A 27970-nucleotide genomic window follows, 5' to 3' on the forward strand; every position below is an offset into this window, starting at 1 on the left:
GCGCTCCATTTGTTTGTCGTGTAGCATTTAAAGGGATGTAAGAGGATATTATGGTTCTCAAAAAGCTCTTAAAACTCTTTAAATACTACACGACAAAAAGTGGATCGCATGTTTATCAAAACATTGGAGTGCTGAAATCATTTCCCTAAACTAAATGGAAAGATATTATTAGTGAGCATAATATTCTAATTTATTCCCATACATTAACTGTGTTGAGGTAAAATTCACCACCAATCAGGAGTGGCAATGTGCATCCATTCAGAAGCGGACAGATGGCCAACACCCGAGCAATGGCAAGTAAATGGCTCTAATCATTCTTATAACTAGAGGCACAATCTCCATATATGAGGCTTTAACCACGCTTTGCATTCAATCAATTCTAGAGTTCCTATCGGAGAGCTCATATTTCTTTCGCTGGTTTATGACTCAAGTATCAGAGAGCCTCTCTGGACAGGGGTGGAGCCACAAATAGCGTGGGGGTGGCCACGGCCCCCCAAAGCGTTGCAAAATCCCTTTTGTAAGTACCAAAAAAAGGGTTTTACCGGCGTTCATCAACGTCGCTAAAATAAATTTACCGGTAATGGTAAGTGGCCCCCAAACCCCCCCAAGTGTAAATTCCTGGCTCCGCCCTGGCTCTCGAGTCCAGACTCCAGATGGTTGACTACTGTTTGCTCGTGAGCGCAGGTCATCTCCCCGGCAGTGCTTCCATCCATTCTACTTTAGGTCAGATTTTAGGGCGACAAATTGTACACAATGTAGGTAGGATCAAGGATAGTCTGGTCCATTGTGACCCATGTCTAAAACCCAAAAATAGGTGGGTCATATCCAATTTCGATCCGTTGGCCTACACAAGACACTGCCATAGTGGCCCACCCACCCATATGCATGATCCCAATCACGCATAAAAGTGCCACCTGTACCAAGTAGGTAGGACCCACCATAAAAAAATTACCATAAAAGTGCAAGTTCAAGTGAAGTAGCAAAATCGGAAGCAATTTCCAACCCTCCTTTTATCGGCTTACTAGTAACGCATTGTCCATAGAATAATTTTCGAAAATCTCCACCTAAGTGAGACTATAAATAATTAAATATCCCTTCCTTCTTTCTCTTTCTTTCTTCAAACCCGCACCTCCCTCTTTTCCTCTGCCATTTCTTCTTCTTCTTCTTCTTCTTCTTCTGTTTTTACGATGAGGAAACCTAGGGCATCATCTAAGAGAAAAGCAGAACAGAGAGAAGAAAGCAAATCTCCAGTTGAAGGTACAAAGGCATCAAGCAGAGGAAAGCGAGTGAAGGCTCCAGCAGCTCCAAAACCTCATCAAGAACCTGAACTCTTTGCTGATAAGAGGAACCTGGTATCATTTTTAACTATGTTCGATTTTTTCTATTATTCACAGTAGATCCGGTGAAATCTTATGTAGGATTTGCTGTTCAAGGGTTTCTGTTTGTCAAGATCCTGTGAAATTTCATGTAGGATTTGCTGTGCGAGGGTTTCTGTTTGTGGATATGTATTTACCTAATTTTCTCTCTCAAAAATCTCAAATGCTAGTGTTTTTTTGGTGATCTGTTGAAGAAATGAGATTTTATTGTTTTTTTTTTCCCTGTTTTTTTTCGGGATGATTTTCACACTTGAGATCGATTTGTGCTTTTTTCGCTGTGAGATTTATCAGACATGTTTCGGTGTTGCATTATGATTCAATTTTAGTTCTTATTTTTGTGTTTAGTTCCTGAACAAATTTTTAGTATAATTGTTCGGAGTGGCATTTGATTTTTTGTTATTTTCGAAAGTTGTACAGTGAAAAAAGTTTGGAATTTGATTAATCTCGGTTGTTCTTCATTAACAATGATATGTGCTTATATAAAGCACTCACAGATAAACATGGTAAGATAAAGATAAGATGATAAGATGAAGATAATCCTAATCAAAACCAGTTCCCTTATCTATTCTATCCACTTCGCCTCTCATTTAATACTTGGTGATCCAACAGTGAGATCTACTCTAACATGCCCCCTCAAACGTATGTGGATTGAAAAATCGACATGCGTTTGATATTACAATAAAAATTCCCAATTTGATGCACAATGTCAAACGACCAATTGCTCGAAAAGCTTAAGCTGTAGGAGATGGCTGTTAAGATAGCATAGATATTATGAGATCCGATCTTTTATATTGGTGGTAGATTAGGCAACCTACTTAGTTTAGGTAACTAATTAGATTAGAGTTATCAATTCCCCAATTAAAATTCCCATTTTGATGCACAATGTCAAACGACCAATTGCTCGAAAAGCTTAAGCTGTAGGATATGGTTGTTAAGATATCATGTGATATGATGAGATCCGATCTTTGATGTTGGTGGTAGATTAGGCAACCTACTTAGTTTAGGTAACTAATTAAATTAGAGTTATCCCTTTCCTAGATTCTATGATTTGTGGACACGGACACGAGTGTCACGTGTCGACAAAGACACAGAGCGTCGGACACGGTGAACTCCCAAAATTTAGAAACGGGGACAGCCTAAAATAGAAAGTACATATAATCATAGTTTGTGGACACGGATTTGTTTGCCGAGTTTCAACACATATATGAGGTATCTAACATGGCAACCCCTAAAAATCTAGAAATAGTGTCACACTCATACACATACATGCATATAAAGTTACTGACACTTCTAGCAGTACAGTTAAAAGTGTCTAAAGGAGTGTCGATACATGTGGACACATGTGTCGTGTCGGACATGACACGACACGTGTGTCGGCCATAAATTCAAAGTGTCGGCCAAATCATAGTCTAGATTCCATTCTATGTTTATCTTTATATACTCTATATAAGCACTTGCTGTGATTAATGAAATCATCCAAGTTTACTGAAATTCCTAAAACTTATCATGGTATCAGAGTAGCCGATTTCCCTGGCCTGAGCACAACTCGTCTAATGTATTTCTCCAGCGGACGGCTGATCTAGCCGTCCGCCCGGCCCGTTCCATGCAACAATCCCTTTCCGTTTTCATTTATTTCCTCCATTTTGTTTTCGGAATTGGGCTGTGATGCTGCTCTTCTCTGATCTGAGTTCTATCTGAGATCTGTGTGTTCTATAATATGTTGTTTTATGCGGTTTCTTATGGAACGGTTTTGCCAACGGCCGGTTTCATAAAATCAGCCATATCTTCAATCGGAACCTCATCTTTGTGGACCTGAGTGACGGCAATGAGAAGCACCGGGAGGAAGACCAGACACTAGATCCACGCACCATTCCCATCGTTTCTGCTCAACATATTCAAACCTGAAGGGTTAGAGCGTAGCTATCATTACTCTGGAGAAGATAGAGTAATGAGAGCAGATCCAATTCAAAAACATAAAAAAATAAAAAATAAAAAAAACAAAAGAAGGGTCTAGACTCTAGATATTTGGAGTCTAACACCTTTGGTTTTCAGGATCGAATGATGCCAATCGGTGGGCTCGCAAGACATAGATGGCTTCGGAACACGTCTTGCGTCATTCCCCATATGCATCCCTTGCTCAAACCTGTGTTTTGATTCTTTTCATGATTCCAGCGGAGTGATTTCAGCAAGACTGTGCTATTGTTAAAAGGTTATATGCTGCCCTTTCGTTTTACAGTAGCTGATAACTCTCCCTGTTGCATCATGCCTTGTAAAGGAGCAATTAGCAAATTCAAGGACATGCACATGCGCTTTGGAAAAGTATTATTAAGACAAGTGGGGTATGGGGCAGATCCGGAAATGCCTCTTCCTGTGATGTGAGTAGAGGTGGGGCAATTACTACCCTTCATTTTAATAGCTACACCCTTTCCTTTGTCTTTTGCTCTATACTCAACTCCAGATTTGGTAAGCACACCCTTCCTTTCCATTTATTCCCAAGTTTCCACTTATATCATATTTAGGACTCCTCGTTTTACGCTAGACACCCTTTTCTTCTTTACCCACCTAATCACCTCCAAATCACCAATCACACCCCTTTGCTTTTACCCAAATATCTTAACCCCAAACTTGGGAAGTAAACCCTCATATTTGATATATGCACCTCTAATTCTTTTTTGTTTGCAAATAATTATTATCCTTAAGCTGCTAGTTGTCGCTCTTCTCTATATCTTTTTTCTTTCTCAAATCTTCATTCTCCAAACTATTTCAGTTGAGGTGCCTCTGCTTAAGGTGCGTGCCTGAAATAGTAGCTACTCTAGTCAGTTGAGGTGCTTCAGTCCATTGAGGTATATGCCTTGGACCATTCGGGTGCGTGCCTGAGGGAGTTGTAGCCCATGATGTCTTGCCCCTCGAGGCTTATTTTCGTCAATTACGGCATTGGTTCACAGTGACCCATTTCATGTAGACTTGCCCATCGAGGCCTTGAGTCTCTCTTTGCTACTCATCTTTTAAGCGGCGACCGGCATCCATGGAAATTCGGCAAGAAGCATCAAACCTTTATCAACAGCTTGGGTGTGAATTCAGCATTATGTTGATTATTTGGGGACATTTTGTATTGTAATCAATTTGGGAAGTTTTTATTGTAATCAAACGCATATAGATTTTCAATCAATATAAGTTTGAGGGGATGTGTTAAGATATCATATGATATGATGAGATCCGATCTTTGATATTGGCGGTAGATTAGGCAACCTACTTAGTTTAGGTAACTAATTAGATTAGAGTTATCTCTTTCCATTGTCGTCTAAATTCCATTCTATGTTTATCTTTATGTACTCTATACAAGCACTTGCTGTGATTAATGGAAATCATCCAAGTTTAGTGAAATTCCTAAAACTTATCAATTGCGTTATTTAATCTTTTATACTTTAACACTCCTCCTCACATGTGGCCCCTTTTTAGGGTTGGCCTACACGTGACACATGTGGCCCCTCTTTTGGGTTTGGCCATTACATGTTGAATTTTAATATCAAGGAGTTTTGGACCCAGGACCTTTGCTCTGATACCATGTCAAACAACCAATTACTCCAAAAGCTTAAGCACTTGGAGATGGTGTTATTAATCTTTTACACTTTAATATACGTAAGTGTTTTTGAAATGTGGCGCACTTTCTGTTTATCTTCTGTCATTCTCTTTACTGTTCCTGTCAGATGGTTTATCCTTTAAGCTATAGACTTTTTCCCTGGAAGCTTGAATATACTAATACTGCATTAGTGTTTTATATAACAACAGTGACCTTTTTCTTTTCACTTTGCGGTTTCTATTTTGCAGGAAGATTTATGGCAAGCTGCATTTCCTGTTGGCACTGAGGTTTGTTTTGATGTTCTTTATTTCTCCCGTCTTTTACTTCAAATGAGAAATTTGAGTTATATATATGACTTTGGCCGGGCTACTTCATATGTATTTCACATGGTTCATGACTCATGCAAATGTACATACTGAGAGGCAATATTATGAGTTTATCTATAAATTCATAAAAGGCAGTTGTACATGCATTAATATAGTTTTATTCTGCACCATATATTATTGATTATGACTTTGTATTCTATTTTCTTCTGTTATCTTATGTATGTACTAATGGCAGTGGCACCAAATGGATTCAGTTTATAAGATCAAGTGGAATTTCTCAAACTTGGAGGTTTGTTACATTTTATTATGCTCATATGTCTATTATTTGATGTTGTGCAATTTTGTCATTCTTTTGTTCAAACTTCAAACATCCATCTATGGATCAAATACATGCTTAAAGATTTATTGGGCATCTAAGAGGAAACCTGAAATAATTTTTTGTTGATTTTACCATTCAAAAAAAATTTGTTGATTTTTTACCAATTTCTCATCAGAATGCCTTTGAGGAGGGGGGAGAGCTCTATGGGAAGAAGGTCTACCTTTTTGGATGCACAGAACGTAAGTTTCTATTAAAGTGTTCGCCATTTATCTCTCTGCATTAGACCATATTTGCATTTTTGAATATTAGTGATAATTGCCTTGCAAACGAAATTTCTCAATTCCCATCACACATCTGTTGACAATCTGTTCACCCTTAAAATTGTTTATGCATATTTTTAATGAATTTTCTCCACTTTTGCATCATCAAGGTTAAATTTGCACAGGGGTCCAGTTGATACACGATGATATCTCTAATATTTCTTTATCTCCTTGTTTATCTTTTATCTATTTTTGTGTTGGCAAGCACTACCCAAGGAATATTTGTGTTCGTATGTATCTTCAAGCTTCATGTTTATGTTTTTCTTCCTTTTGCAGCCCAATTGGTTTCCTTTAATGGTGAAAGTGACGTACGTTGTATCCCTGCTGTGGTTGCAGTAAGTTCACTAAACTAATATTACTTCTGCAAAATGTTTTTTTCCTTCATTTTTAGGTCTCTTGAATTGCTTGGAAAAATTCAGGTTCCAAGTCAACTGTCTTAGTTTATGTATGCACAAGTCTAATTTGTAATATACTTACACGCATTTAGTTTGCATCTTTTTGGTTTTGAACATTTTTGCACATCCTTGCATGTCTATATCTGCGAAAAAACCCCGTCGGACAACAAATCCGATCCAAGAACACAATCAAAGGCAAAATAGAACCAATTACAAATATCACAAGAGAGCAATCCACAAAGATAACACACGAATTTACGTTGTTCGGCACAACGGCCTACTCCAGGGGTGAGATCATGTCTTCCACTATAAGAGAAAAGATAACAAGATTAAAAAAGGGATTGACAGAATCCCATCAACCTGTAACCCCCCCTCCTTTGCCCTTCCATGGATATCCTTTTCTCTCAAACCCCTTTATTTACACAAGAAAGAAAAAACCCCTTTTATCTCTACAAAAGGAAACCACAAGAGAGAAAATCAATAACTCACTCAACTTCTTCCTTCTTCTCCGTGCAAGAAGAATATCAAACAACCGCTCCACCACACGTTTTCAAGAGATGAGACTTATCTCTAATCTCTTTCCTTCTCTTCTAACTCAGGAGAAAATCCAGAAAAAATCCATGGGTGCACCGCTTCGCCAAGAGATCAAACCGAACAACACTTATGTTCTTCTTTTCCACCGCTTTTCCAAGAGATTAACATTCACCCTCTTTTCCCAAGAGAGAAACCTTGATCTCTTTACCTCTCTTCCAAAGAGATAAACATTCTCTACATTTTTCTCATGCTTTAAGAAAACCCATGTTGCCAGAGAATAACTACCCACTCTTTCTTTCTTTTTTGAAATTCAAAACTCAAACTTCCATGTCTCATTTCCACTCACAAAACAGTTTTGTAACTGTTTAAAACTGTTCGGGAAACAAGACATATCACAACAGTATACACCTCCAATGCATCTTTCATTTCTTTCTTTTGTGAACAACTTCCAAATTTTTTAATAAAGTGGCTTGATATTGTTTTAGATCACTCAGCTGCTGTATTTTAATCTTTGAGACATTAATGCTATATTAGCCTATGCTCTTGAGCAGGTTGTGTCCCCTTTTCCGCCTTCTGATAAGATTGGCTTAAAATCCGTTCAAAAGGAAGTTGAAGAAATAGTACCAATGAAGGAAATGAAAATGGCTTGGGTTCCGTATATCCCACTAGAGGATAGGTATCTTCTGTTCTTTCTTTTTCTCTTTCAAAAAGAAAAATAGTTTTGTATCCATTCTTTTAGCTGCTGTTATTAAATTCTCAGCAGCAGCTGTTTCTTATATGATGCCATTTAAGTTTGAGTGCTGTTTCACAGAGACAGTCAAGTAGATCGATTGAAGTTTCAGATTTTTACAATGAGCTGCACCCAAAGAAGGTATTGAAGTCTTATTTTTCGACTTTTTGGTTCTGTCATGTGAACTGCTTTGATGGATAATAGTTGTTCTACGCAAGGCCTGCTGAAGCTGGTTTGAACTTGTGGTGTATGATACACTCAAATTTGCTCTGTTTGTTATGGTTATTTGGAATGTATTGTCTCTTGGCATGTGCGCTCCCTATTTAGTTTGCTCAAGTTGCTAGTGAATTGAGTCGGGCATAAAGTTAAAAGGGAGTCATGTTGGTCATGCCAACTGGGATTCATAATGTGCATTGTGATTGACTTCCGTGAGCCCATATAATTGAAAATTTGATTTTTTCTTTTATGCAGTGATAAATTCACCTCCTTCTAGGATGAATTCACCCCGTACTTTTCAAAATGGACTGTACAGCCCACACCATAGGATGATCCAAACCACCCATTTGATGGGCCACAACGTAAATAGGTTGTGCGCCAAAAATAATTTCCATAGGATAATCCCAACCGTCCGATCTATAGAAGTTTCCATAATGTGATTCTCTCTTTAGCTTGGAGGGTTAGAATCATCCTACGGAAATGATTTTATGGGCACAACCTATTTACGTTGTGGCTCATCAAATGGGCAGTTTGGATCATCCTATGGTATGGGCTATACAGTTCATTTTGAAAAATACGGGGTGAATTCATCCTAGAAGGGGGTGAATTTATCACCGCCCTTTCTTTTTGGTATTTTGTTTTTATGTCATTGTTTTTGGTTTATTCTACCAAGTCAATGCTATGTCAACTTGACTTGGGCATTACCATGTTATAACCCAAGCTTGACTTTTGATCTTTGCTAGCATGTGTGCGTGTACATGTGCACATATATTAGGATAAGCTCCTCTTGATTTAAGAGCACAGCTCCGAGTTAATTCAAAAGTGAAAATTCAGTTTAGCACTCAAATCTTTTTTTCTAGTATTCAATCCAGTTTTTAGGGTTTAGAACTTCGTAACTCCTAAATTGACTAAAATCTTTTTTGTCCAAGTCAATTAGCCTATTTTCAATTATTTGATTAAGTCTGAATACTGATTGAGAAGCACTATATGTGTGTGTGTGTGTGTGTGTGTAATGTTTTGATAAACATGCGCTCCACATGTTTGTTGTGTAGTATTTAAAGGGCTTTAAAGCTTTTTGAGAACCGTAATATTCCTCTGACAGCCCTTTATCAAAACATTGGGGCACAGAAATCATTTCCCTATATATATATATATATATATATATATATATACACACACACACACACACACACACACACACACACACTAGTAAAAAACCCCGTGCGATGCACGGGCCGACAAAGAACTGCACGGACCACATCATAGGTTGATCCAAACCGTCCATGTGATGGAACACAACATCGACAGGTTGTGCCTGTAAAATCATTTCCATAGGTTGATCCTAGCCCTCCAATCTATAGAGGATTCCATAATTAAAAAAGCATCAAGGAGGGGGGTAGGATTGAAATTATGTGGCTTTAATGGGTGCCTTTGTTAAAAAGCATAAAGGAGGAGGTAGGATTGAAAATATGTGGGTTGAATGGCTGCCTGTGTTAAAAAAAGTCAAAAAAAGTTATGTGTAATTCTCATAGAATTTTGGGAGAAATTCAAATAATTCTCTCCTTTTCTCTTCTGCTATATAGTGTGCGTGTGTGTGTCTATATATATATATATATATATATATATATATATATATATATATATATAGAGAGAGAGAGAGAGAGAGAGAGAGAGAGAGAGAGAGAGAGATTGGAAGGCTTGCATTTATGAGAGGATGTCCTCTTTCTTCTATACTGTGTTGGAATTGATAGGGTACCACTTATATCAACCTATTCGGTGTACATGTAAGGCATCATTTGCTATACATTTAACGATCTGAAATCACCACAACAATCAATTAAATTTGAGATCGATTCTAGCTTGATAGAGTTGGTGACCATATATATGTATATGTACATACATATATACATATATATTATATATGTATATATGTATGTACACACACACACACACACACACACACACACACACACACATATATATATATATCTATATATATATATATATATATAAGGTCATTGATCTTTGACTTGAATACGATAGGATACTTGTGAAGGGAGTGATTTTTGGGATGCACAAGGTGCTGCATGCTAATCAGGTTTCCTGGCCTTCAAATAATTGAGAGTGATCTTTGGGATGCACAATGTAGCACAAGGTGCTACATTTAACGATCTGAAATCACCACAACAATCAATTAAATTTGGGATCGATTCTAGCTTGATAGAGTTGGTGACCATATATATATATAGAGGAAACTGTTGGTGAGCTTAAGCTCACCAAACTTATGGTGAGCTAGCTTGCCCAATCACATGGGGGCCCACTTTGTTAGGATGATCCAAAGCATTCATTTGAAAGTCCCTTACATAGATGGGGGGTGTACCAAAAATCAGTTCCATAGGATCATCCTAACCCCTCCATTTGTGGAGGACAAAAATGGACAGACACAAATCTGCCCCATTTTTGTCCTCCACAAATGGAGGGGTTAGGATGATCCTATGGAGCTGATTTTTGGTACACCCCCTATCTATGATAAGGCCTTGCAAATGAATGGTTTGGATCACTCCCCAAAATGTGGGACCCATGTGATTGGGCAAGCTAGCTCACCAACAGTTTCCTCATATATATATATATATATATATATATATATATATATATATATAGAGAGAGAGAGAGAGAGAGAGAGAGAGAGAGAGAGAGTGAGAGTGAGAGAGAGAGAGTTAAGTGAAGCTACACATACATGTAGCTAACTTAGCTACACCGACGGCTTAAAATACAGTGGGCCCACGTTGTTTGGGTGATCCGAACCATTCATTTGATAGGGTGTGATAAAAAAATCAGCCCCATTAGATGATCCCAACCCTTCAAACTGTGGAGGCAAAAATGGATAGATTTGTGAAGGTTTTTACACGTCCATTTTTGCCTCCACAAATCGTAGGGTTGGGATGAACCAATGGAGCTGATTTTTTGGGCACACCCTATCTATGTGAGGGCCCATCAAATGAATGGTTTGCATCACCCAAACAATGTGGGGCCCACTGTATTTTAAGCCGTCGGTGTAGCTAAGTTAGCTACACGTATATGTAGCTTCACTTAACTCTCTCTCTCTCTCTATATATATGTGTAGCTAACTTAGCTACACCGACGGCTTAAAATACAGTGGGCCCCACATTGTTTGGGTGATGCAAACCATTCATTTGATGGGCCCTCACATAGATAGGGTGTGCCCAAAAAATCAGCTCCATTGGATGATCCCAACCCTTCAAACTATGGAGGCAAAAATCGACAGATTTGTGAAGGTTTTTACACGTCCATTTTTGCCTCCACAAATCGTAGGGTTGGGATGATCCTATAGAGCTGATTTTTTTGGCACACCCTATCTATGTGAGGGCCCATCAAATGAATGGTTTGCATCACCCAAACAATGTGGGGCCCACTGTATTTTAAGCCGTCGGTGTAGCTAAGTTAGCTACACGTATGTGTAGCTACACTTTTCTCATATATATATATATATATATATAGAGAGAGAGAGAGAGAGAGAGAGAGAGAGAGAGAGAGAGAGGAAAGTGTTGGTGAGCTTAAGCTCACCAAACTTATGGTGAGCTTAAGCGCCCCAATCACATGGGTCCCACATTTTCTGTGGTGATCCAAACCATTCATTTGCAAGGCCCTATCATAGATAGGGTGTGTACCAAAAATCAGCTCCATAGGACAGAAAATGTGGGACCCATGTGATTGGGGCGCTTAAGCTCACCAACACTTTCCTCATATATATATATATATATATATATATATATATAAGGTCATTGATCTTTGACTTGAATACGATAGGATTCTTGTGAAGGGTGTGATCTTTGGGATGCACAAGGTGCTGCATGCTAATCAGGTTTCCTGGCCTTCTAGGAAAAATATCTAGGTGAAATCTCATAATCTACATTGTAGGGACTTTTGTTAATTGTTTTTTATTGAAATACTGGTTCACCTCTCTCCCTAGGAATGCCATCATTAGGCAATCCTAGCTGAATGTTACACTATCCAAGACCTTTGCAGAACTTAATAATCTTACTAACATGAACGTGTAATGTGCATGCTATGGCACACATGATAATTAAGTCCCACTCTCTTTTAATAAAATTTGTGTCACCATTTGAAAAAAGAGGGAAAAAAAAAGTGTACATGCTACTTGAAACTCGTGGTTCAAGCACACAGACACCCAAATGTTTGCACCTCTATGTGACCTTGATACTTAGCTACTTTCCAACATTAGTATCTTTTTCTTGCTGAGAATACGGATATTCAACCAGGCGGAAACCTGATTGAATGTCATTAGGCTATTTTTTCATACGTGAAGGAATGGAAGATTATTTTTTTTTTTTGGGCGGGGGTGGGACATAACTACCAAAATTGCGTGGTGCGGACTAGGTGGGACAGTGAGTGTTCACCAACGCCATGTGTGTAATTTCTGTATCTCACCAAGGAAGTGGATTTTTCAGTACCTGATGGCACTAGCACTATTACCAAAATTGACTAGAAACTAGGAAGCTACCTAAACCACCTCATACATGATTTTGGGTCTGAAGCATCGAATATTTGTGAGATAAATAAGAGGGCATCCAAATTTGTAGATTCCGGGATTTGGGAACTATTGGTGTGATCCGTGTAATACATAGTGGAAACAAAACATGATTACTATTGATTTGCACTATCCAGTTGTTAATGCTTAACCTTACTTGATTTTTTCTTAGCATATCTAACCAATATACCACCATTATGATTTATGATGCTTTGATGAATGTTTTAGAAACAGCACATGTGGGATAATTATATGGTAATCAGAGACATGGATCTGGTGGGCCAAAAAAAAAAAAATTTAGATCCCTGTAGGTCCCAATCCAAATTTAGTGTTTGGGACTTAGGATGTTGCCAATGCTGGACCGGTTTGCTATACCCCATGAGATCAATGGCTTGGATGATCACACACTTGCTCGTGTATGGTGGGATGGCCGTGCTCCAGCTGGTATGGGATGATAATATGTATAGAACTTATTATATTACATGTGGGATAAGTATATGGTAATCATATCGATTGATCTGTTGGGCCACCAACGAACATACTTCTTGGTCCCATGCCAAATGTAGTGGGTAGGAGTAGTAGTAGGACCATAGTCGCAAATATTTGCCCCTATGAATTTCTCGGGGAGTGTACATCTCGAGAGATTTTAATTTTTTTTGTTATTTTCGGATTTATAATGGGAAATTTGAAAAAAAAAAAAATTATATTTTTAAAAATATAAAATATAAGATTTCGTAAAAATATCACGATATTATCTCGATGTTTTTCACGGTAAATGTTATAAATGAAAATATTGTAATATTGTTTAAAATCTTGGGATTATTTCAGGATTTTGTCGTTTTATCAAAATGTTGCGATAAAATCATGATATTTTGAAAAAAATCGGAGATATTTGTTACTATGACTTGCTCTTCTGGCAATGCTGGACTGGTTTACTTTGATCTAGCTCATAAGATCAATGGCTTGGATGACCAAACACATGCTCATCATGAATGGAGCGATGGCAATGCCCCAAATGCTTGGGGATGATAACCCATATGAAGCCTCTTATAGTTAACTTGTTTATTACTGTGGTCTGAACCATTAAAAAAAAAACAATTAATGTGGTCTGATTCCAAAGGACTGCTATATCTTCTTTGCTATTGTTGTTTGGTTGCATTTAACTTATATTGAATGTCTCTTTTTGAATATTTTCAGCTCTTTAGTTAGGACTTAGGACTGTTTCATCAATTTACTCATTCTAGCTTGAAACTCTTGTGTTGTTGTGGATGAAGGATCTATACTATATTGGTTACATTCCATTTGAACTTTTGTGTCATTATGTTCTTTCCAGATGTACTGATATATCTGTTTCATTCAGGGCCGCTCTAAGACATCTGAAGGAAGAACGTGTCAGGAGATTTGACTACTGCCTACCTTGTGAGTTCTCTTAAAATTTTTATTTAGACTTGTTATTTGTATTGTATTATCTTTCTTTATTGTATTCATTGCATGTTGTTTATGCCATATCAACTCTTTCATTTTATCCTGGAGTCATCATCATAAAAACACATCCAAAGCAAGTGTTCGGGTTTTGATTCTAACTAAACCTTTTTCTTAGAAAATTCCTTATATCACGTTTCAGCATTGGTTTTGGATAATCAATTTGAAGTTAGAAGCTTTGGACAGGTTGCATCTGGCTTTGGTAGTATTGTGGCCCACATGGTTCATATTCTCTCTTTTCTACTTTTTGACATGTCGGCATGCAGCAAATGTTTCATGTTGTTGTTAGTTCTGCATGACATCTGATAACATAAAAATTGATGATGAGTTGGTTGCTTGATTTGCTAACGTATAGAAGCCCTGGAGCAACACTTTACTCCCTGTTCATTTAAGATTATGACAACCGATTGTGATTGCCGAACTGATTATTGGACTCAAATTTAAACGTAATTTTGAGTCCAATAATCGGTTGGCAATCACAATCGGTTGTCATAATCTTAAACAAACAGGGCCTCAGGATGAAATGGACAATTCTGCAGATGGGACATTCCCCCACCTCCATGACATCTGATAATGTAAAAATGTATAATGAGTTGGTTGATTTGCTCATGTATAGAAGCCCTGTAGCAACCAAGGTTATAAATTTCGGTTTTGGTCGGCACAGAAACGGAAACATTTCGGTTTTTGGTGGAAATTTCGGTGGAAATATAACATCTTTCCATTTTTTTGTTGTTCCGACCATTTCGGTCGAATTTGAGGAATTTCGTGGAAATAATGACAAAAGGAAATCGTGTTGATTTTGTTACCGTGGGGGATGGAAGTGGAAACATTTCCGGTCGTTTCCGGCAAATTTTGGGGAAATTTAAAACCATGGTAGCAACCTCTTTTTTAGGCAGTAACAAGAAGCTTTAGCTAGGATGAAGAAACCAATTCTGCAGTTGGGACAAGCTGTCCCTAAAGAGAAGAGGAAACTATTACATTTCCCCACCTACACCTGAAATATGGAGATGACAGAAGAAATTCTACGGCAGGATTGAGTGACCAATGGTAATATTCTCCCTTTCCAACCCTCTCTAATTAATCCATTTGCCATTTCATTGTCTGATCTTGATTTGTGCACGACGAAGAAGTAATCCGTAAGATACCAAGCATTTCTAATATGTACGTTGCCAATCTCCATGGCTCCAAGTATCCATTTAGTCCATCTAAACACGTTCTTGAAATCAAAACTATTTTTAGCAAATTTCAGAACACGTAAAGGGGGTTCTATTAGATTTTTCATACATAAGGGGATTTCTATTAGTTGTTCTATGTTACTCTGTGATGGGCATGTGTCTATGCCAGTCAGAACAAAACCTTTGAAATGTGCATTAACATTCTGACTTATAAGTATTAGTTCTTGAAATAGATCTAAAGTTGTACCTAAGATGAATAAAAACATGTGCTGACAGTCTAGAAATAGCAGCCACAAATGTCGTTTTAAGTTTTGAAAGCCTCATGATATTTTGCGTTTTTTTAATAAATTGATAAAATCCAATTTTTTCCAAGATTTTGAAAAAATCATCGAGATATCTTCATATTTTATTTTTTATCGTGAGAATATCAAAAAATATTGTGAGAAATTTACGATATTTATTTTTGTCCTTATTTTCTTCTTAAATTTTTATTGTATTTTTCTACTTTTTTCATGATATAAACCCGAAAAAAATAGCCGTAGATACACCCTTCCAAGAAATATTTGTGAGTGATAAATATTACCATAAATAGGAAAAATAGTATCTTCATTCCTACTAGCGGTGTTGATGCGTGTTTGACTCGGCATTTTTTATTCCCCCTCAAATAGCATTCACATGACATGTAGACTGTAGACTAGTTCATTGCATTGTTCTCTCTCTCTCTCTCTCTCTCTCTCTCTCTCTCTCTCTCTCTCTCTCTCTCGCACACACGCACACACACACACATTGACGGGGCTATCTTTCAAAATGATCGAGGAACTAGGTATGATGATGGGGTTCATCATTAGTGTTAGAGTGTCTTTTCTATTTCAATCATGGGGTTTATATTGAGTCTTTTATAATGTTTTAAGATATGGGGGTATAATAGGTATTTTTTTTAAAGTTCCACTTAAGTCACTTAAGTGAATTAGAATAAAAGATAGCTCACTCTACTCCCACGACACTATTCACGACTCATGACAGTATTCACATCACTATTTTGCGGGGTTTTAAAATTCTCTAGAACCTCAACTCACCCTACTCCCACTGCACTGTTCATGAGACTGAGAGTATTCACATCACTATTTTACAGTGTTTTAAAATTCTCTAGAACCTCTTCTTTTCTCTATGTATGTGGGCCTAACATGACTTATTATGTTATGAATAATTAAGCTTTGCTTATCCAGAAATTATATTCTCTTCTCGAATTTGATGCCTTTTAGTATGAGTCACTTGGTTCCAGATGTGTGATACCTTGTGTTTACCCGTCTTTCTTCCTAATCAAAGAAGCCTTATGTAATAATTGAAATCAGATTTTAAGTTTCCTGTGGATGCTAAAGTTTTACCGTTGTCATTAAAAGAAACAACCTGAATGAATCAGATCATAAGTTCAATAGTTGGTTTGAGGTGATTTCAACCATCGGATTTATAGATTAAGTTGATCTCAAGATCCAACGACCAGATTAGATTTATTTCAACTTAGGTTGAAAGAAATAACTTTAATTGTGAATTTCAAAGCATTTAGAGGGGTTGGACTGATTTATTTCTGGAAAGTTAAAAGTTACCTAAACCCTAAAAATTGATCATATTTTTGGTGTGTGTTTGTACAAGTTAAAGATTGACTTGCACTTCATCTGAATCCTACACTACACACTCTGTATGCTATGTTTCTCCTGCATTTTTTTTTTGCTGGTGTTCTTTGGTGTTTATTTAGGGTAAAAAAAAGTCATACATAAGGGGGCTTCCAATTACATTGTGCTATGTTACTCTGAGGCGGGCATGTGTAAATGCCAATCACAACAAAACCCTTGAGATGTGTGCACCAAGGATTTAAATGACAGTTTCGGCCGTGGAAATTTAGGCCAAAATCATGTAAAACCTTGATAAAATTTTCGTTTTTTTTTTAAATTTCCACTGAAATGTATAAAATTTTGGTGGAAATTTATGTGGAAATCATTAACATTTCGGTGGAAATCTTGTAAATAAGGGTGAAAGACGAAATTTTGGGGAAATTTCGGAACTTCGGCAAAAAATTGCTGAAATTTTGGTGAAATCCTGTATTTTTTTCGATTCAATGTACTTTCAGTTTCGGTCCAAACTGACACCGAAATTTTTCGTCTGAAATTTAAAACTATGGTGCACACCGACATTCTGACTTCCAAGTAATAGTTCTTGAAATAGTGATCTACACTGTATCTGACTTACAAGAAATAGGAACCCATGTTGACAATGTACAAATAGTACCATGAACAAGAAGATTTGTAATTTCATTGCTACAAGCAGTGCCAATGTGTTTTTGACATGGCATTTTTATTCTCACTCCCCTCTCAAAGTGTCCATGTTACATGGTGGATTATTTCATTGCATCTCTCTCTCTCTCTCTCTCTCTCTCTCTCTCTCTCTCTCTCTCTCTCTCTCTCTCTCTCTCTCTCTCACACACACACACACACACACACACACACACTTTCTATGCTAGGTTGCTGCATATTTTTGTTGTTTTGCTGTTGTTGTTTGGTGTTTGTTTATAAATTTAGTCTTTCATTATAAGTTCCTGTACTCACCCTTGCAGTCCCGAGTCTCAAAACCTGGACAAGGGACCAACTCCATGAAAAATGTGGTATTTTGTGAAATTGTATCTCATAGCACGGTGAGTAAGCTGAGTTGGTTTATTGAAGTAACCATCATTATCATTATGATCATGCATGCATGCAATTATGTTCTGAATTCATTGCTAAAACACTATACATTGTTCTGACAGATTTCTACAACCCTATGAAAGAAGAGGATCAAGTAGAACAGGAGACGGTTGTTCAAATATTTTTTCCTACGGAACCTCCGGTAAGCTAGTAAAATACAACACAGGAATAATGCTCACTGTCTAATAAACAGTTCTTTCTCAACATGATTTGCCAAGTTTTGCTGCTATTGAATTCTCTTTGCTGAGATGTTTATTGCACAGAAGATCCTTGCAAAGAGTCTACATCATACTGAAGATCAGCCAAAAAAAATAAATTGCAATAGAACTCTTTTATTTGGTTCCCCTACGATTCACGTTAACTTATATGAAGTCTTAAACTAATCATTTCACACTTAATTCAAAGAGGGATGGGGTGGTTTCCCAGCATGGTACTCTTCAATTGAATCTTTTATCCCTATTTTCTTTCATGGAACTGTTTTTTCAAATAAAGCAGGCAATGTAAACAAAAAACACCACCAGTAAGGACCAAAAACCTAGTCAGATCTTACAGGATCAAGCATAAAGTCTAATTACAAGATTTCCACTAGAGACACCTATGCTGTAAGTCTATCAGCATTGAAGTTGGCTTCCTTCTTTTGATGTGAAAAAAATGAATTTGATATCCTTCGAGTCTATCAAGCAGCCTTGGAGCTCATCTGCAAGTTTCCAAGGAAAGCCCGTCCCTTCTCTAATCCATCTGATCACACCGTCTAACTTCAAAAATGTCATAAAGAGCCTAATCCATCTGATATAAAATGTAAAAAATGTCTCTAATCCATCTGATCACACTTTAATAAACAATTTTTTTTTGAATGGCCACACTTTAATAAACAATTCATCACTAAAAAATGTCATAAAGAGCCTAACTTCATTCCTAACAGCCAATGCTTCTGCTTTAGCAGCACAAGTGAGACTGACATCTTGATTTCCATCTCTAATAATACCCCCTATACCTTCATTTTCAAAAATAAAAATAAAATATAAATACACCTCCTATACCTTCTATTCCCAGGTTCCCCCAACATGAGCCATCGAAATTCATTTATATACTTACCTTTGGTGGTGGTTTCCACCTAGGACCAATCTTTCTTTATGGGATAGCAAAGTGCAGAAAAATATCTCTACTTTCTTCTCATCTCTGATGCTTGCACGCCCTTAAATTGATTTGCCATCACAGCCCATTCCACCAATCTACTAATCACCCTCGTCAACTTCTCTACAAATATTATTTTTCTTTCTTTTGAAGGCTCACTTATTTCTATCCATAAATGAGAACATGGTACATATATCTGATAGAAAAACTCCATTTGCTGTTTAGTCCAAATCCTCCTATCTGTGCTATGCTGTCAAATGAAGGTCTAAAACCTCCAGAACAACAGCTGCTGTGTCTATTTCCTAATCTTAGAAAGTTCTCCTAAAATATAAGAGTCCAATCAAGCTATATCACCGTTTCTTCTAAATTGAGGCTCAAACGAACCATCTCTTGCTTCAGCTTGTCTCCATAGTAAGGTAACATTGCCTTTAGGGGTTTATCTCTGCACCAAAAATCTTGCCAAAACTTCACTCAATTTCATGCTCCAACTCTGAATCTGATCCATTTAAGAAAGTTGTCAGCAATACCATCTATGATTTTTGGTGGTTTGATTTTGGTATTCTTAATTTTGTGCAGGTTGTATGTGATTTTGATTGGGATCTTGATGACCTTGAGGTACAAGTTTACTTCTCTGTCTCTATCATGCAGTTTACTTCTGCTTGCACTGCTAATTTAGCTCTCCCGTGATCTTTATTATTCTCAATATAATGACTGCCAATTTGAGCAAAAATAACATGTTCAAAAATAAAAAATCAGCGAAAATAAAAGGAGGGGTTCATTTTCAATAGGTTATCTGCTCCCCACAGATGTAAAATTATGGTATGGTTGTGAATGTTATTGCTGCATGAAGATATTGCATCTTTGTCGCAAAGCACTTATTATGTGCATTTTTAGCAGCCGTATGGGCCATAAACTCGCATGGCTCTTGATTGCAATGTGCAAGAACTCACTGATCCACTTACTTTCTACTTTCCAGGCTAATAGACTCGGTACATCTGGGCTTGAAATATGGCTTCTAGTTCGTAATTTCATGAAATTTGTGAATCCTCTATTGCTGAGGATGGTCGAATTTTCTTTTTGAAAAGATAACAGATTAGATTAAAAAATAATTACAAAAGGGGCAGAGGTTGCCTCTCTCATACATCACAGCCTATGGATGCTCGGTTTATCATGTAAATCGGCTAAGTTATTTGCTGATCTGGGATTACAAGAAAAGAACTCCTAATATCCTTACACCACAGCAATCTGATCGATATAAGATGCTAATCATCATAGGGCTGCATTTTGAAATATAACCAATTTCTGAGTCATGTTAGATTTTATAACACACAGATTCTTGAAATACACTAGGTGTACTCTTGCTGGTAACAAGATATCCTGTATTCCAAGAATTTGATTTGGAAGACTTTGCATGATTTGATTTGCTAGCAAACCAAAATGTTTGATGATTGGTTACTATGCAATATTCAGCATGTTATTCTAGGTGAATAACCAATGAACATTAAAAACCACATTTTCTATGTTTGATTTTGGAATCATTCCCATGATTCCTTGTTGCTTGTGTTCGACAAACTCATCCCTCTGTTTCTCAATATCCCAACTTTCGAGTGGCAAAAATGAGCTGAAAACTCAAAGTGAAACAGAGTCGCTTCTTGCGATTCTGTTCCACCCGTTTTTTCCACTTCGAAAGTCTGAGAATGAGGTGTGTTGCCAAACCGGTACTGAATTACATATGTTGAACCTATATTTCCTCTTTTTTTTATTTGCGTTGAGTGTTAAATATTGTTTTTGCAATCTCCAGGACTTTACAAATGAAAAAATTCAGGACGAGGTTTTACCTGAAGATCAGAAAGATGCTTTTAAGGTATTTCTACATGAAAAGTAGCATTTTCTTGAACTTGACATGTTCTGCAGACATCTTTAAAACGTGTCATCTATTTCCCAGGAGTTTATCAAAGAGAAGGTGAGAGAAGCAAAGAAAACACAAAGAGAGGTATCTAAACCGAATATTTTCTAAGTCTGTAGCATCGATTGGCAATCCTTAGCAATCCTGGCATTTTACACGGCCTAACATTAGTACCATTTCTGGCTCCTTATTGCAGGCAAGGGAAGCTCGAAAAAGAGCGATTGAAGCAATGGATCAGGATGCTAAAGCTGCATACGAGAGCATGCGGTTTTACAAGTTTTATCCAGTGCAGACACCGGGCACTCCTGACATATCTCAATGGAAGGTGAGTTTTATTAACAATGTTCTGTCTCTGAAGAAAGTTTAAGGGCCTCTCTGGATGCCTCTAGAAATTATTTGGATATGATCTTATACGCAAGGGTATTGCTAATGAGTGCCCAGAGTTTTATTAACAATGTTCTCCGTCTCTGAAGAAAGTTTAAGGGCCTCTTTGGATACCTCTAGAAATTATTTGGATATGATCTTATATGCAAGGGTATTGCTAATGAGTGCCCTTAGGGAACTCATTAAGGTGCACTGGAAACATAATTTTACACATGTTTTGAGATTTTTACAAACGTTTCAAGACTTTTTCATTGGAAACATATGTAACATTATGTTTCCAATGCACCTTAACGTTTAGGGCACTCATTAGCAAAACCTTGTTTTCAAATGCCATTGAAGTTAAATATGGTTATTTTCAAATATTGGTTAGAACAGTTATAGTAATGATATAGTTAATGGCTTCCAAAGAGGCCTTAAATATACTCAACTCAACTCAACAAAGCCTTTGTCCCAGACTAGTTGGGGTCGGCTAAATGAATCCTTTAGAAAAATTTCATGAAAAAGGTGAAAGGAATCTACCCGACCTTAAATATCCCATTGCAAATAAGATTAAGTAGTTTTATTTGTATATAAAGACTGATATTTGTAGCATCCAAAGAGGCCTTACATCACATGAATTATTGATACTGGAAATGATATCCGCACTCCCTTGTTTTTAGTCACTCGTCACATTATTGAGCACTTTTCTGATTAGCTGTTGATTGCCTATTGGGAATTGTAGCAATCTGTTTAAAAACTAATTAGAAAAGTTAAATAAGGAGAGTAGAGTCATTGTTAAAACCAGGGAGTGTGTGTATGATTTTCTCTATTGGTATTGTTTTACTGCTTTCTGTCAAATCTGGTAAAGGACCCAGATTTTCTGTTACTTGAAATATTGTATCTTCTCACTTTTTTAACACATTGTGTTCCTTGTGGTTTTGTGAAACAGTCCTCATACATAAATAGGTACTATGGCAAGGCTCACAAGGTATTGTGATTAAAGTGAAGGAGACCAAAAATGCTCTCCAATCTATAGCTGTAAAATGATCTCAAGCAAATAACTATATATTCGAGAGCTGACAAGGCTATTTGCACTCGCCATTCCTTGGAAAAACTACTGGCAAGTGCTGGCCTTTGATCTCGATTCTTCATGAGAAAGCTCTGTTTTTCTCCTTCATAAGCTTTATTTAATTTCCGAGATGAAAATTTTGAGATTCATGAGGGGTGTTCAGTTCTTAAGCTCCATTTTGGATGGAGTTCGTTCTCTAAGCAGGTATTATCTTTCTTCCTAATTTCGGCTGTACCCTATGAAGCTTCATAGATATTGAATAATGAACACTGTTTTGAAAGGAAAATACAAAAATGGCAGAATTGTGGGCACTCCTTTTTTTTAACAAAATTCTCATTTGTGCTGTTTTATGCCTTTGGTGCCTTTTTTTAAATGAAAAATGGGTGGGCAGAAACAAAGAAGGGGAATCTATGGATGAAAACCATAAGAGAATAGAAACTTTTGAAAGAGGAATATTGAAAACTTACTGATTTTAGGATGCACTAATTAGTCCATTGTTGCAAGAACAAGCACTCATGGTTGGTAGAAAAGAACAAAGTTCCTACACAAACCCAGTCATAAGAAACATAATCACATCATTATTGGCATGCAAAATAGGAAAATAACTTACAAAAAAAGAGAAACATGCACAATAAGACTAAAACAAAGTAGAACACCTAAGTGAGCGACCATCATCCAAGGAAGGCCATCATCCAAGGAAACAAAGGGGAAAAAGCAGTCCACATCTAGTACCAAAGATTGAGAAAGAGAGAAGAAAACTGGAAATAATTTTGTCAACTTTCTTGTTAATCACCAACCCTAATCGTGCAAGCCAATGCACATCAAAATCTGTTACAACTGGAAATAATTTTCACAGCATTATAAGGTAACATAATTTTCACAGCATCAAAATCAACATTACAAGGAAGTAATTTTCAAGTCATGCAATCACCACTTGAAACATCTAAATAGGGGAAAAATCACCCAACATGAATTAATAAATGACCAAAATACAAATACTATAGAAAGATAAAAAGGGATGACAGTGCCACTTAAAAAAGGATGACAGCTTCTAAATCCAAATTACCATGATTTAAAGCTTTCATATAGAAATCCAACCAATCAATTGAAATTCAAAAGAGTTCATGTTTTAAATACAAAGCAACTAATATTATTTTTCAATTTCCAAGAAATGTCTAGATCTGACATGCCAATCATGTAAATCATACAGGATTGTTACTGAAAAATGTTTAATGTATAGTCCACAAATTGCTAGATAAAGAGATTTACAAAAAATCCTAAATATGAAATAAAATAATTGAAAGAATGATTTGAAAAAGTAACATTTTTTTTAAAATTGATGTGAAAATGGGGTAATCCTATTTAAATACAACTGGAAACGGGAAAGGTTGAGATCTCTATAAACAAATACTGAAGAATAATAGATTTCTACATAGAAATGATTCAATTGAACATTAAATCTCTATAAATCTCTATAAACAAAATAACAGTGCCTACTTAAACCTGGCCAAAAGCACGAGCATTACAAAACTTTAGGGGAGGTATATCTTGAAACCAGAATAACAGAACATAGTCTAGGGTCTAAAGCATAATTGTAGAAATGCTGAAAGCCTAAAATTGAACAAAGAACATGAATGTAAAGACATGAAAATGTTGAAAATGTCTCATGGATGAGTAAATTTTCCAAAATCCTAGAGCTAGAAATCATTGAAGACCTACTTTTGCATTATTCATACTTTCAATCTCTGTTACAATGGATGCTAAACCTCCTATGAATATCTTCTTTGTGCGAGCAGGACCAGGTGATCTATGGACATTACTATTGTCTCTACTCTAAATGTGCTAATCATCCCTAAAGACAGCCTTCTTCACCTCAACCTAACAATTTGTTGATGTTTAAATTCAGATAATGAAAACCAATTTCTAGAAATGATGCTTTAACATTCACAATTCCCAAGAAAATTGAATCTTTTAAAATTCATATAATTCAAAACCAGATAATAAAATACAAATGTAGAACTCTGTTTTGACATTCATAATGGCAAAAGAAAGAATATTTTCGATTGAACACTCACAGTCCGACCATCAATTTTATGTTTCTCCATAACAATTCTCTCTACAACAGCTGGGTCTGCAAATACGACAACACAAAAGCCACGGGCACGACCTGTAGTTCGATACTTCATGATGAAAGTTTGCACCACTTACCCGTATGTCTTGAAATACTCCTCGAGATGATCTTCATTGGTGTCCATGAAATTCCACCGATGAACATCTTTCTAAGATCTGATTCCAATTTCCTACAATCGCTATGTGGAATTACATCAAGAACTAAATTTTCAATATAATAAACTCAAACACCGAAATGAAAATACCCAATTCAAAGGATAGAAAAAGAAACCTAATCACCCGCAAAACACCACTAAGTTCAAGAAGTTACCCCAAATCAGTCGATCTGTACTAATGGATTAACTTGAATTCAATCCAGTAGCTTCAGATCCTTCATGGATCAACTAAATCGGCATACAAGAATCCTTTAAAGTGCAACAAGACAAGAAAAATGAGAATCCAAAAAAGAACATATTTCAAAATCACCATAACATCTCAAAACCAATAAATCAAACACTAAAAAATTAGGGACGAATGAAAGCCAAAACATAAAAGATAAACATCAGTACAGGTATAGAATAGAGAGTGAAACAAAAAACAAAAAAAGGTAAAGAAAATAGCTGAAAACAAGAAAAGAATGGTACCTGCGTCATCTTTCTCTCTGGGTTGGGTTTTCGACAGAGAATGAGCATTTGTTTGTGCCCACCAAGAGCAAGAGATAAGCAAGAGTTCTTTCAGGCGACAAGTGTTGCCCTTTGGATGACAGGTGGAGAAGAGAAGCCACGACCATAGAACCATAGAACATACCTTTTTGTGCTCTGCCATACAAGGATTCGCTTCAGTGGAATACCATGAAGGATATTATTGGCTTCGGGTGGGCCACTTGATAAATGCAATGAAGCATTAGCATTTCAGCTTTAATAAAAGCCCACACGGATGCCGTCCATTCCCTCTTAAGAGTTTCAACCATGAATGTTAATAACAACAGATATTGGATGATGAATGAAACCTATATTCTTTTAATTTTGTTGAGTGGTATAAAATAAAACCAACAGAGGAACAGACTGCAATATTCTTTGACATAAACAACCAAATTTGTACCTTTATAGGATTCCAATTTCAAAGTAGAAAACAAACGTCAAACACTATACTGAAGATAATCAATGGGTAACTATTAGTATATTTTGTGAAATGTGAAATTTTTTAAAGTAACATTTATTTATTATAGTAAGCATATTACAAAGCAGGGGAAAAAAATCTAGCCCTACTCAGACCCCGCAATGGCAGGAGCCTCGTGCATTGGGTCACCCTTAGTAAGCATATTACAAAGCAGGGAAAAAAATCCAGAGCAATGGATCACATTAAAAAAAATCCAAATGCCTCAAAATTGGGGTTGAAAGGCGATCCTCCTAAAAGTGAACTTGCCATGATTAAAACACCATTTCCATCAAATAAATTCAGTTCTTTGCTGGTATTGCTACATTGATCACAAACAGGTTCGTGGTTTACTACATGCTCATCAGAATTGAGAACGGAATTAGCCTAACTTTGCTTTCGTTAGCTAAAAGTCATGTCCTTAAATTTCAGCTTGGCAGAAGTGGTTGTGAGGGAATGAAGGGTATTGCCTTGTATTAAACCATATGTACCTTAAATTACCCCTCGTAAATCAATTCTTATATACAACACCCTCCCCATATTGTCTGTGAGATGTTGCTAGACTGGATTACCCAAATTCTTTGTGAGATATTGCTAGTCTGGATTATGAAATGGATTTAGTTATATAGTTGCTTTTATGTCTTAGTTTAGACTGAGATAGGCCATCAAATAAAGAGATTCTGCCCTCACATTTTTGCTGTGAATTTATGTCCTTATGCTGCTTAAAGAAAAAAATATGTATGTCTGAAAGAAATTTCTTATGATCGGTAGGCTCAGCTCACAACCATTAATATATTTTAAAAAAGTACTGCGTTGAAGAGCAACATTGCATCAAAAATCTAAAGCCAATCACCAAACAAATAATAAGAAAAACCACAAAAAGAAAATACTTATATGCAGCTGGGGTTGAAAAGCAACAATGCATAAAAACGCTAAAGCCAATCTCCAAACAAAGAATAAGGAGCTTTCAGAAAAATGATTGATTTAACATTACTAATTTCCTCCAAACAGGATTTATTTCTAAACTGGGTTTCCTCCAAACAGATTTTGAAGCATCATATGTTTGTAGGAGATGAAGACAAAATGAATAAGTTTGTAAGTACGCTATCCATCTATCACAGAAGTAACAAGAAAGAGTAATTTTAGTTCATGCATTGCAAATAGCATCTAGTCCAGGATACTATAGGGTACACTGAAATTATAGACTCGAGTGTGGTATTATCATTTCCCAATGTGAAAAGATCATTTCCCAATGTGAAAAGGGTACGGGGGAGAGAAAAACTGGAAAATGATATATATTTTTTAAAATAAGTTAGAGAAACCACAAAAAGGAAAATCCCAACATGCAGGTGGCATTGAAGAGCAACAATGCATAAAAATTTCAAGCAACAAAGAATAAGAAAAACCACAGAAAGGAAAATCCCAATATGTAGGTGGTGTTGAAGAACAACAATGCATCAAAAATTTTAAGCCAATCTCCAAACAAAGAGACAAAAATCACAGAAGGAAAATCCCTACATGCAAATGGGCGATTGCTCACTGGTTTGGGAAGAAATTGCTTCGCGGTTATGACCTGTGCAGCAACAAATGCTGATATCAATAGTTACAATGCAACTAATTAGAATACAAATAGAAAATAAAAAAGGGCTACGAATAGAAAATAAAAAAGGAAAGGGAACAAAAAAACGAAAAGAAGACTTCAAAAATTCAAAACCCTAACATTGCAGCAGAAATAACACAGAACTTAGTGATCATAACCTGTAGAAACGGAAATGTCGTGAGAGGTAGTCAATAAAGATAGAGAACAAACCCTAGATACATAAAGAAAGACAAAAAAATCTAATACAAGAACCTGGAGAACAATATTGCCAAAGAAAAATGAGAAGTTAAAGATTTATCAAGAAGAACCGAAGGTAGAGGAGGGATAGATGGTTTGGATTTTGTGGAAATTAGAAGAGGCGATACCGTCTGCGAGAAGTGAAGATGAACAGGTGTTCAGAGAAGGAACTGCATGCATTGGGTAGAGGGAACGGTGGTTCTTGGACGCATATCTCCAAGGCTGCGATAACGGACGAACAGGATTACTTTGATGGAAGAAATAGGGGAATCAAAGGTGTTCATGAATCATGAGAAACTATTGGTGGAGGGAGCGACCAGGAGACGTGATTAAGGAGGGAAACACATGCGATTGGCTGAGAAACGGTGAGTTTTTGGATTGTAGGGAGGGGTAGTTGTAAAGAGGAAAAGATGAAAATAGGATTAGGTTTTAACAGATGAGATTGTTTTTAAGAAATAAGAGGGAGAATCTAAGGCCACGAGAGCAGGACACAGTGTCGAAATTTAGTGTCGAAATTTAGCAGAAGATGATTGACGAAATTTATGTGGTTTAGGCTTTTAGAATAGTAAGGATAAGGATTGTGTGGCCATGCTTAGTTCACCATCCAAAAAATATGACTCATTCAGATTGTGACCATAT

General features: G+C 36.6%; 1 protein-coding gene and 1 long non-coding RNA gene across 5 annotated transcripts; one reads left to right on the plus strand and one right to left on the minus strand.

Annotated features, from left to right (window-relative positions):
* The first annotated feature begins 1021 nt into the window (after positions 1 to 1021).
* Positions 1022 to 22541, plus strand: LOC143848783 (protein HEAT INTOLERANT 4-like). The gene is made up of 14 exons (XM_077357844.1): positions 1022 to 1352; positions 5205 to 5243; positions 5518 to 5571; positions 5777 to 5840; positions 6198 to 6256; positions 7402 to 7526; positions 7662 to 7721; positions 13727 to 13785; positions 17821 to 17900; positions 19469 to 19507; positions 20694 to 20756; positions 20838 to 20885; positions 20995 to 21123; positions 22111 to 22541. Exons 1-14 carry the CDS (start codon positions 1188 to 1190, stop codon positions 22156 to 22158), a joined length of 1032 nt encoding a protein of 343 aa, XP_077213959.1. The 5' UTR covers positions 1022 to 1187; the 3' UTR covers positions 22159 to 22541.
* On the minus strand, positions 17732 to 27842 carry LOC143848784 (uncharacterized). Of its 4 annotated transcripts, none has more exons than XR_013235475.1 (7): positions 27460 to 27842; positions 27013 to 27305; positions 24984 to 25157; positions 24671 to 24764; positions 22887 to 24530; positions 22698 to 22771; positions 17735 to 19388 (listed from the first exon to the last, which is right to left on the minus strand). It is a non-coding gene; the product is annotated as an uncharacterized LOC143848784 (long non-coding RNA). The 4 variants fall into 4 exon arrangements; XR_013235473.1 differs by having other exon boundaries at positions 27013 to 27346; XR_013235472.1 differs by having other exon boundaries at positions 17732 to 19388; positions 27013 to 27842.
* Positions 27843 to 27970: the final 128 nt, after the last annotated feature.

Source organism: Tasmannia lanceolata, unplaced genomic scaffold (assembly GCF_043159265.1).
Source record: "Tasmannia lanceolata isolate RefF3 unplaced genomic scaffold, GAP_Taslan_0.1 ptg000016l, whole genome shotgun sequence".
NCBI lineage: Eukaryota > Viridiplantae > Streptophyta > Magnoliopsida > Canellales > Winteraceae > Tasmannia > Tasmannia lanceolata.

Coding starts and splice junctions, on each gene's coding strand:
- LOC143848783 (XM_077357844.1), top strand. CDS start 1,188: ATGAGGAAACCTAGGGCATCATCTAAGAGAAAAGCAGAACAGAGAGAA. Junction 5,841..6,197: donor CCTTTTTGGATGCACAGAAC/GTAAGTTTCTAT, acceptor TTCCTTTTGCAG/CCCAATTGGTTTCCTTTAAT. Junction 7,527..7,661: donor TATATCCCACTAGAGGATAG/GTATCTTCTGTT, acceptor GCTGTTTCACAG/AGACAGTCAAGTAGATCGAT.